The sequence below is a fragment of the Oxyura jamaicensis genome, chromosome 14, assembly GCF_011077185.1.
Source record: "Oxyura jamaicensis isolate SHBP4307 breed ruddy duck chromosome 14, BPBGC_Ojam_1.0, whole genome shotgun sequence".
In the NCBI taxonomy this organism is placed as follows: Eukaryota; Metazoa; Chordata; class Aves; order Anseriformes; family Anatidae; genus Oxyura; species Oxyura jamaicensis.
Window position 1 is genome coordinate 8036146 of NC_048906.1, and position 11531 is coordinate 8047676.

Consider the following 11531-nt stretch of genomic DNA (forward strand, 5'->3'; position numbering starts at 1 on the left):
AGCGGTACTGTTATTACATACATAATGGAGTACAGGAAGACATGCTGGCACCTCAGGATAAGGAAGTGATGAATGTAATTTTAAAGCAAATTCCAGCTCATCTTCTTGCTAATCCATACCTGGAGAATTCACTTGTATGTTTAAAAGAGGAGATTAAGGCAGACTATTGTATCAGCCTCATGAAAGCTATTGGTAAGACTCATAACCTCTTAGCAATTCAGAATATGTAAACATTTATTGCACTTTAAGAGCAAGTCTCCATTTTGTTCTTAGTGCCAGTGGAGAGTTCCTTTGGGGTGAGATAATATAGATCAGACTTATGAATATCATATGTTTCCTAGATGCAATGGATGATTTCTGTTATACTAACATTTCTGTGTTTCACAAACATTTAAGAAGCTTTCTAAAAATCATGCTTGAAATGAAGGTATTTCTGTCCCTAGTTAACAGACAAGGTGTTGAAGCGCGAAGTAGATTGCTTGGAAAGGTAGGATGAAAAGCCATTTCTCCTGTCTCCCATTTTTAGAACCAGGACTAATCCTTGTTTTCTTTTTTTTCTGAAAAAACTTCATAGTTAAGTTGGTGATTTGATTATTGTGCTGTACTTACTCCTAAAAACAAGTTTAAAATGTAGAGAACTCTATGAGTTTATGAGCTATGGAGATACTGTGTTTTCATATGTGGGTATGATGCAATCTCACCATGACGTATATATGATTTGTTCCAGTTGATTACATCTTGATGGATCCAGCTGAGAGGGAGAGACTTCTAATTAGAAGTACCCCACGCCCTTTTCCCCAGAGAGTTATCCGTGCACCAGTCCCATGGCACAGCTCTTATGAAGAAGCAAAAAGCTGGAATGAAAACAATCTATTCATTGTGAATCCACTGATGTACACTTTGCAACAGCTTTGGCTTTCTGAGTAAGAAGTCTTGTTCACAATTAAATTGGGAATGTTCTCATTTTATGGTTCAACTAGAGAGTGCATCTGCTGACTTCTCTACATATGCTGCTGAGGTCCTGGTGGGGACAGTAGGGAGAAAATGACGAAATCAGTTCTCTTCTGAAGATTTTTTTTTCCCAGTCTGCAGCAGTCTCAGCCATCTCCGCCTGCAGACTGTAAATGCAAGTGTGAATGTTTTACATGTCCATAGTGAAGAATGTGGATGTAGTGCTATGAAAAGGTCATTCCCTTTGTTAAAGATGCTATCCCTAAATTGAGTCCATGCTCAATTAAATAGTAATTCAGAATTCTCATCTTCATTCCTGAAGTTAACAAAAGAAAAGCATTCACATCTCTTAAATTTGAGTCCCTTTCAAATGTTTGTAGTTGGAAGTTGTACTGGGGACTTTGGAAAATTGAGGCACTTTTTTCTTGTGAAGTTAATATAGTAGTTACTAATCCTGAGAACTGTTTTTTGTTATTGTTTGTTGCATTTAAATAACATTTAAAGGAATTTAAGCTCTTGTTTGTTACAGACTGTAATATATGCCATGTTGCTGAAATTTAAAAAAATAAAAAAATTCCTCCTCAGGGTAGCCAGGATAGATGAGAAAGTACTCTGACTGTTTTAGAAAAATTAACACAATTTAAAATCTGACAAATAAAAAATGAAATTTATGAAGCCCTTTATATTTGCTAGTAGCAAAAAACAATTAACAACAACAAAAAAAATATTAGAAATGGACTTGCTGGACATCTCAGCAGTGACAAGACATGCATCAATGAAAAATATTATTAGTACATACAGTACTTCCAACATGATGGATTTTTGTTTTTATTTTTTATTTTTATTTTAAACAGAGGTCCTTAAAGTATCTCCTTTTTGTTTTACTTTCCACAGATATAGTTACCTAAGGTTTGTCCGCACTGAAGAAATGCTTTGTGGGGACTTACCACTGCTGCCTACTGAATTTGTGGATGTCATTCACAGACACTGTGTGGAAACTCGTGATATTCTTCAGAACAAGTCAGTGCCAACTGTAGTAACAGTAGATAAATAGAGTATTTTAGGGTCTGATTTGTGACAAGAACTGCACATTTAAAATTTTGCCCTCTAACATGAGAAACCAATAAATTAATTTGTTTGTAGAAGTGTTCAAATCCTAACTTCATTAATGTAAGTGAGAACATGATTACATTTCAGTTTCCATTTATATGGACTTCAGTTGCAAAATAAAGATTTTTAGGTATATGTTACAGATCCTCATCTAGGTAAAACAGAGCAGAAAATTAGAAAATTCTCACTGACTGCAGCAGTCAGCCATTCCCATACTGATCCAGAACCATACTGCTTTGAGTGGAATATTCTCTTAGTTTTAAAGGAGACCCACCTGCATCCTGAGGCCTTTCTTATACATGAAAGAAGTATTTTCTCTTTGGCTTCATGCTGTTTACAGAGGAGTGCTAAAGGGGAGCTGGCTGTGAATGGATACACTTCCTTTTACAAACTGTTTCTAGCTTCAGTTCACTGAAAATTCTTGTTAAGCCCCGTCCATTGCAAAGGATGTTCAGAAAATATGTTGAATAGCTTATGTTGATACCTAATAAATTTTATCCCGTGGATCCCAGAGCCTCTAGAATTCCTGTTTATTATATTTTATATTATTTTTATGTTAACTAATGTATATATACATATTTTAAAAAATAGGGAGAAACTGAAGAGCTTTTTTAAACAGATCTTAGACTGAGATGACACTAGTCCCAACAAAAAGACTGCCAAAGCAAAGGGATAAATAAATGGTAGGGAAAAACATCTGGATCCTGAAAGAGCTTTTGGAACTGCAGGAGTGCTTGCACAAGAGCAAAGGGGAATAAACTGACTACAGATACAGGCAGATTGGAAATTAGAAGGTTTCTAACCATGAGAAGAGGGGAGGCTAAATCAGCCATTCATCTATAGAACTTGTGACAAGAAACCCAACTTTTTTCATTACGGAAATAAATTAATGTAAGAAATAAGTTATATGAGGTAATAGCCCATGATAGTAGGGGGACATTATTCTGCCACTTGCTATCTTTTCCAGTCTCAAGGTTCCCACTTAATGGTAATAATTTGTCACTAGTGTTTCATCTATTCATATTCATTTAAACTAATACTAGGGGCCCACCATAACAAGTATCCTTAACTTAAAAATTTGAGTTTTCTCCAAGTCCAGGTAGGTACAGTTTTGTCTGACATCTAGTTAACAGTTCTTTGGTAGCTTTTTGGATTTTGATCATTCTTTGGGTAATTTCTGAACTTAGACTTTGTTGCGAAGAGCAAGGTGAGACTAACAAGCTTTTAAAAACTTTGTATGTATTGCTTTCTTTTAGGTGGATCCCAACCTGTGCATCTATCTTCCTTGATGAGAAAAGGAAATGGCTCCATTTTGCTCCTGAAAATGACTATGACTCACCTCAGAGAACTGAAAGCTATTTTAGTTCAGTGGCAACTCTAATGTCATTACAACTACGTGGGATGGTTGTTAACTCCTTGGAAGATCTTCTTGCATTTTTTATGATCTACAAGGTATATGCTGTGAGGTGTATCTATGCATATAGTTTTCAGTGTTACATAGAGACAATAATTCATACAGCTATAAAATGTAATGCTCTTTGAAGGCTAAAATATTCTAGATCTTGTCTTGTCTGCATACTTCAAACTGTTCTGCCTACTAAGTGGATTTTTTTGAGCAGTCAAGAACTGCCTACTCAAATAATCCTTTTGCAGGCCTAGGCTTATAATTAGCAGTTGTAAGAGTTTACAACTCTGTCTTGAATGGAAGTAGATTTCTTAATTTTCAGTTTTATCAGTTTTGGCCTTAACTTCGCAAAACACTCTGAAGTATTTTGTTCTGAAAGCACAAAAATATTCCTTGAAGTAAAAAGTGTGCATAGTCATATACATAATTCTTTGCAGAGATAATTTATGTGTGTGATGTCCCTACCTATGCCAGATGAGTGTCCTGTATTATTTCAAGTAACACATTCAATTGTGAAAATAAACATTAGGTTGTGAAAGTTTTCATCACTGGTTGCCTCTTAGTGGACATGAGTTCTTTGAGTATCAGATCACACAGGATCTACCATGGCAAGACAATATGAAACCTATTTAAACAGAATGAATGTGGCAGCTGAAATACTGCATTGCAACCAGAGGATCACACATACAATCATAAAACCATAGGGTGGTTTGGGTTGGAAGGGGCCTTAAAGATAATCTAATTCCAATGCCCCTGCCATGGGCAGGGACACCTACAACTAGGCCAAGTTGCTCAAAGCCCTATCCAACCTGGCAACGTGGTACACTATGTTGTCAAACTTAGGATAGGCCTCGCCTTGCATCTGGATGATGGTGCTGCTGCTGTTGCTTTTTTGTTTGTTTGAAATCATTATAACATCTACATTATGATTCTAGTCATGGATTAGGACTCAGTTACTGTAAAAGTAATTTGGGGGTAGTACAGTTCTTTTTAACCATACAAGACAATTAAACAAACAAAACAACAACAAGGTCTTGTATTTGACGCTGGATTTTAGTTCTGATAGCATTACAGATTTTTTTCTTTGAGTTTTGGTTCTGCATGGTAATTAGTGCTTTACTTCTGTTAATTCAGTAAAAACTGAGGCAATTAGGCTTAGATCCAGTTTCCTAATTCCAGATCTTATAGATTCATTTAAGAGTTGGCCCTTCAAAATTTTATATATTGGGACATCAGTGTTATGAACAAGAATCGCTGAAGAAAATCCCATTGGTGCTGTACAGTTATAAGTGGGGGGAATGTGAATATTTTTTAATTATTATATTTATAACAAGTTTATTTGACGTGTCCAATTTTAATTCTTTTTCCCTAAGGATGGGAGTGATTTTACAGAACCATATCAAGACATGCAGTTCTTTGTACCTCAAATGCTAATAGTCAAACTCAGTGTGGAAGAACCCAAGATTGTCTTTGAGCCATCTTTGAAAGAATGTTGGGATTTGATCAGTCATTGCTTTAGGGAGATCCTAGAAAGCGCAGAGGAACTTCCAAAGGTACTAGATAAATTAAAGCTGCATGCAAAATCCAATGTGAATAAAAATTGTCTGTGATATAAAAATGAGGCAGAAAACTGCCATATACAGCATAAAGATGAGGGTCACATATCAGCAACTATGTGAACTTTTGTGATTATAGAAGACTGCATAGGAATTGTTATTTTTCTGATTCAAATTTTAAAGTCCTGGTCTGATTTGTGTGTGTGTATAGGTTTCACAAACTGCATATGTAACTAAGTGAAAATTTGTTCAGAGATTGTTACTACCTTTGTTGCTACAGTTTTTCTTATAGTTTGTGTTTTGTTTTGTTTTTTGTTTCCCACCATAGAAATACTTTGTATACTTGGATGAGTTGCGTTTGTTCCATTGTGCAGCACCCATTGGGATACTTAAATGTTTCTACTTAAATTGTGAGCAACAGCCCATTTACGTATAAAGATGGGGTCCAAGACAGGTTATCAGTCCTTTAGTTGAATACCTATCTTGGCACTTTTAATGTAAATATCAGTACCTCTGTATAGATTTTTTGTGTATATGTACTGGTTTAAGCATTCAAAGTGTTTGAGCTCCATAGAATTGAAGGCCCAGGTTTGTGTTTACCAAATTATACATTTTTTGAAGCACATGGTGAATGGGTAATAGAATATCTTATTTCCTCTGGTGTACATGCTATCACATTATTTGCAATGATTTCCTTCAGGTAGAAAAAATTCTCTTTCCACAATTAAAAAGAGATGATCTCACTCTCCGTACGGTCAAACCAGATGAATTGTTGTTTTCAGATTATGTGAACAAGCTTGAAATGATCTTTGAGAGCAACATACTTGGTCCACAGAAGTAAGTTCTTTCTGCTGGCTCTGTTGCCTATCCAAGTCCTTAGATTCATAATATTATCTCTTCGGCTCAAACGTCAGTTTGAGCCGATTTGTTTCTTATTATAGAGAATCTTCACATTGGGATCTTGTGTTTGTTTTTGTGATCTGTATTTAAGGTATTTAAACGTGTACAAGAAATACAGCAATCTTTTGAACAACAATGCACAGCAAGATGTTACAGATTTCTTGAAAGAAGGTCATTCTTTAGGAGCTTTGGCAGAGGTAATATGTAACTGACAACCACTTACATGTTCATACAGCAGCTAACACATCACACTTGACTTTGTATTATATTGCTGTTCTAAAGAATTTCCATTTGAATGGCTATGTTTGCCCTTGGGAACACTAGGGAATCCATTGTACTTTACATAGCCCCTTACTGTAGGGCTGCAGTAGCAATGGATAAGGAGGTTTCTCTATGGCCTTCTTCTGTGGGTTTTGTTGGGTGAAATAGCCAGTGGAAGACTGCCCAGAGTACTTGGTGAATCTGAATCTTACTGGTCTTTTTATTGTCTTGTCCTTAGTCAGCCCTGTATACTTTGCTGCATTCCTGAGCTAGCTTCTGGCTGAATACTTCTTTAAGCAAATTATGGTGTTCCTTAATATGGCATTTTAAGGTGCAAGGCTTTCAGCCCTGAAATCTGTCGGCAGTAACTGAGCTCTGAGAATATATAAAAAGAAAAAAAAAGTCGTCCCTTCTTCTGCTTGGAATATATTATCCACTTGCTGGATGGGAATTAATTAGTTGTTTCATCTATAAAGTTTAAGGAAAAACATCAGATTTATTCTTTTTCACTTGTAGAAGATTGACAGCTTAACAAAACTGGAAAGAGAGATTGCGTCTATGCATGTTACTGTCCCTCTGGCCATGTTCTGTCTGGATGCTGTACAACTGAATGAGGAACTTTGCATTCGGACTCAAAATCTTAAGAATAGATTGATTGAATTTGAGGTGATGGAAAACAGAGAGTTAAATAAAAGGTACATGTTGTCATGCATGATTGTTGCTGTCTGCACGGACTAATGCTATATATCTGTGTCTGAAATAACTTTATTCATCTACTGGCTTTTCTGCCAGTGCTGGTCAGACATGTGCAAGGAAACCAAACCAGTATTTAAAATTAACAGGTATAGAAATACTTGAAAATAAACACATAACTTAGTCTGTATAGGGTGTACATAAAGTTTAGACTGAAAATATGGTGTTGTTTTCTTCCTTGACTGACCTCCAAAGATTTGAGTTGAGGTTCTTGCTTTCCCTGCTGGCATCCAGCTAAAGCAACATGAAGAATGTACTATGAACCTAAATTTTTGTGTTGTCTCTGATTTATTTATTTATTTTGCTGGGGAAGTACTGGTTCTGATTTCATATCATGGCAATTTTAAGTAAAAAATAACAAAACTAAGGATATAATTTGGCTCCAGTGTAATGGGATAATCATGGCTCTGTGAATTAAAAGCAAACAAACAAAAAACACAGTGGCAAATAAATAATTCTTTCACAGTGAATGGAAAGAGACCACAACCATTTAAAAAAAGGGGGGGGAGGGGGGGGGAATTCAACTCACTTCTCTGAAAAGCACCTCCAAGTGGAGATGAACTGCTCTTTAGCAGCGCCTGTGTCTCCACTTACTGGGGAGAGAATCTAGGCAACAAGCTTATGCTGAACACCTAAGATTTGGAAGGCTTGAGCTGGTTTAAATCAACCTATTTGTGTGTGGTTGCTGTTCACATGCCTGCTGTCTGTATAGATATTTACAGTACTGAGCTGGAATCTGGAACAAGAAATTTTATCATTTTAATGAAGAGGGAAAATACTGTTTTTCCCATGTGCAAAATAAATAAATAAATGTGATTTTAAAAATTAATCTTTATAACTGTGTTTCATCCTGTGCACTTAATTTTATTTTTGCGGGGTGATTGTGAGCTCTTGCTTACTATATTCAAACATTGCTTCCTGCAGCAAGTCAGATCTTGAAAGAGGAAACTCTAAGCCTATGGGAAGTAAATTGTTAATATTCTGTTAATTGTAATTTGGAACCAATGTAGTGATCACTTTATTATATACCAGTTCTTGTAAACACAGTAGAATAGAAATTATTGTACAGAGTGAGATATCATCCTTAATAAATGCATGTCTGCTGTGTGTATTCATCGGAACACTTGCTGTTTAAAAGATGAACTTCATTAATAAGATCTTGTATCTTACTTCCTTTATGATCCTGGTGATATGTCTGTTTACTTTTTGTTGTAGACTTTGTGATGAATATAACGTAATTGCAAAGAGAATGAGCGAGCTGCCTCTGAACACTGAAGAGCTAGTGGAATTTGATGCATTCTTAAAGAAATCCAGTAAAGTTACTGCATCTAAACTGAGACAGGAGGTCTCTGAAGCAGCATGCAGACTGGAATTCCTCATGGACTATGCTGATCTTTCTAGTATGTCTCAATTACAGATTATGAAACTCTCCACATGGAAGTATTTATATATAGATACTGGAATAGATGTTGCATCTTCTAGAATGCTGATGAAAGACTGTGTACTGAGAACGCTTTGAAACATTTTCATAAAATAAGTAGCGATTCAACCAATACTATTTCATGTCATAATAATGAAATCAAGTAGTCTGCCCTTTGTGAAATCGGTAGGCTGTCCTTTGTGAAAGATATTTCTGCCTACTCTATCCACTGCTGCAGGGATTTTGAGGGAAATCATATGGTAGTTTGGAAATGCCCAGCAACAGTTTTTCAATATATGGAAGTGTAATGAATTTGTTTTATTGGAATACTAATTTTGGAGCAGGCTAAATATTATAATATTTTTGCCAATGTTAAGAAATTCAATCAGCATCTTTACATTTTATTTTTTAGCAGATGTCATATTTCACAAACAATATTTTGAAGAAACTAACTCCTGGTGTACTCTCTATGCTTTTCTGAAGGATGAAATATACCCATTTGCAAGAAATACAAATGGCTCAATGCCATTTATTGGATTCTAGTGGAATTCCCAAGTGTATGAACTGGTGGAACTAGAAGCAGAATGTATCCTAGTTCTAAGTGATAAAGTTTAGGCTGAGCAGAAGCTTCACACAAAATTTATTTTGCCAAAGGGTAATGAACTGAATGTGCTGAACAAATAGACAAATATGAAGATGTAAATGTTGGCTCAGTGTAGTTATGATGCTATTGTTGTTATGAATAATTCAGCATTTACACATTGTGGACTAAATATGTTTTAAACATTACTTTTATCCACCTTGTTTAGATATTTTTATATATTTGGTTTGGAATGATCTGTGTCTTTATATAGTTGGACTCAAATATAGTTTAACAGAATACACATTCTGGAATAGTTGTTCTCACCAATTTCTGTCTAGCTAAGTTCTTATTCAGAGAATTTTACACTGTTCACTTGATTTTAGAATCTAATCTGTTTCATCAAGCAGTTCTTTTTGCAGTGAAGATAATTCTGCTAGCAGTTCGAAATACATAGCTTCTTGGAAAGTTTATTTCTAACTCAAGTATTCCTAAATACAGTTTTAGTTTTTTTGCTTACTCTTCGCACCAACCATTCTATTAGATCGTTGCTTTATAGGTATCTGCTTTTTTTTTTTTTTTTTTTTTTTTTCTTTTTTAGGTTATGACATACACCTGAATAGCATGGTTTTCCATTGGCCTAATAAGATTGAAATAATGTTTGATAACAGTAGAGATGAGTTGTATAGCAGGAGGAATCATATAGAGATGGTTTTGCTTGAAAGGTATGGTGTTAAGACATTTTATTTCACTGGATATTTCTAAATAAAAGAAAATATCTGAAAATATCTCATCAGTAAAAGGGTATTTCTTTTACCAGTAAAACTTGGAAAGTAGCTGAGAAAGTATGGGAGAAACCTGGTTTGCAGTATTATGGAGATTTCAGAAAAACATGGTTGATAGGGTAGATTAGAATATTCCTGTACTTAAATAGGTCTTAAAGGAGAAATGAAAGATATTGCTAGAATAATCCTATTTTTATCCTGTTAAATTGCTTGGCGTGGCATTACAAATAGTTTAGTCACAATGTTTTCGCTCTTCCTTTATTTGCTTTAAGTGGTAAAAGTAGCAAATGTAAGTGAACTGAATTTGAAAATGAATTTTGAATTCTAATGCTGTTAAATGCATGCAGTTGACATAACTGATAAATTAGTGGGTTTTGACTGGAATCTTTACATAGTTTACACTAGCACTGAGATCAGTTTTCATTTCACAGTGCTTGTTATAATTCATAAAATAACTGAAACCTGAAAAGGAATGAAACAGAACATAATATTACTTTAACTATCTTTCCCTCAGGATTTCTCAGTTTGATGAAACTCTTGAAGGTTATAATAGAGAAGTAGAAAGCTACAAAAAGCGGGATGTCATGACCATAGAAGAAATGAAGAACAATGTTGAGAAATTTAAAGAGTTAAATAAGAATCTAAGTAACGCACTAGCAGAACTCGAGGTTAGTATTTTTGACAGGTATGAAGTTGGTTACAGTGTGTTGGATGAATCAATGTTTTTTCTGGGTTCTGGACATATGTTCTTAAGCTGGCTTTAAGATTCCCAAATTCACCAACAAATGGCCAGTATCTTCTCATCCCCATATACAGTACTAATGCTGAGTTGAAAAACATACATGGGGGAGGGGAAGGGGGAGCGTGGAGGGAATGTTTAGGGAGTTTTTTAAATTGAAATAGTGAATTTCAATATTTATAAACAGTCAGTATGTCAGTAGTAGCAAGATATTATCCATGAAAAACAAATTTTCTGATAGAACTGATGAGGAGAACAATTAGGGAAGTGGTATTTTCCCTGAATTGTGGTTTGTGCTACTTGAGCTGCATTTAAGTCTCTTTCATTGTTCTCTAATTAAAAACAAATGCTCTCCAACTGTATGTATCATTTCCAGAAGTTGCCTATAGGCATTAATATAAGTTTTCAGGTGTTACAAGGAAGCTGAACACTGAGATTCCTAGGTTCTATTCAGGGCTCTTCAACCAATATGCTGTGTGCTTCTAGGCTGAATAGTTTCTTAGCTGTGCCTCTGTTGGGAAATGAGAACAGTTACCTTTGCGAGATCTCACAGGTATTGTGAGGCTTAATTAATGTTCTAAATCACAGTGAGATGATGAGATTTCTGCATATATGGAGCCTTAAGAATCAAGCTGTTAATTAAGACCAGCTCAAAAGAGAAAACTGGATCAAGTAAATCAGTTTGGGATTTAGATAAATTGATACAATCCCTATATATCAAGAGCCTTAAACTGATTTAAAGGCATCCAGTGTATCTAGTTAGTGTGAGTTAACAGCATTGGTAAGTTGTAATGGGTAGAACAGAGTAAATTATTAAGCTGGTGAACTTTCTTAATACATATTCACAATGAGATTTGTATCCACACAATTTAAATGACACCATGAACAGCTGAGTGAATACATGAAGTTAAAGATTACCTCGAAATATGGATCTTCAAGTTTATCTGTCTGCAACTCACATAGAATGATTGAAAGTATTACAAAAGTTCTGATGGTATTGTGAAAACAGGCCTAGGACTCCGTCTGAATCGAGTATTTGCATTTCAAATGGTGTTTGCCCGTGCTTCATTT

General features: G+C 35.2%; 1 protein-coding gene across 4 annotated transcripts in view; it reads left to right on the plus strand.

The window, feature by feature from the left end:
• DNAH3 (dynein axonemal heavy chain 3) overlaps positions 1 to 11531 on the plus strand; it is a 63338-nt gene that overhangs the window by 11211 nt on the left and 40596 nt on the right. For all 4 annotated transcript variants that reach the window (XM_035339077.1, XM_035339076.1, XM_035339078.1 and 1 more), the window contains 11 exons: positions 3 to 192; positions 728 to 923; positions 1846 to 1971; positions 3318 to 3513; positions 4840 to 5019; positions 5723 to 5859; positions 6014 to 6119; positions 6700 to 6878; positions 8152 to 8336; positions 9538 to 9661; positions 10236 to 10389. In XM_035339077.1, the coding sequence (XP_035194968.1) occupies positions 3 to 192; positions 728 to 923; positions 1846 to 1971; positions 3318 to 3513; positions 4840 to 5019; positions 5723 to 5859; positions 6014 to 6119; positions 6700 to 6878; positions 8152 to 8336; positions 9538 to 9661; positions 10236 to 10389 (1773 nt within the window). The remainder of the gene's footprint in view (positions 1 to 2; positions 193 to 727; positions 924 to 1845; positions 1972 to 3317; positions 3514 to 4839; positions 5020 to 5722; positions 5860 to 6013; positions 6120 to 6699; positions 6879 to 8151; positions 8337 to 9537; positions 9662 to 10235; positions 10390 to 11531) is intronic.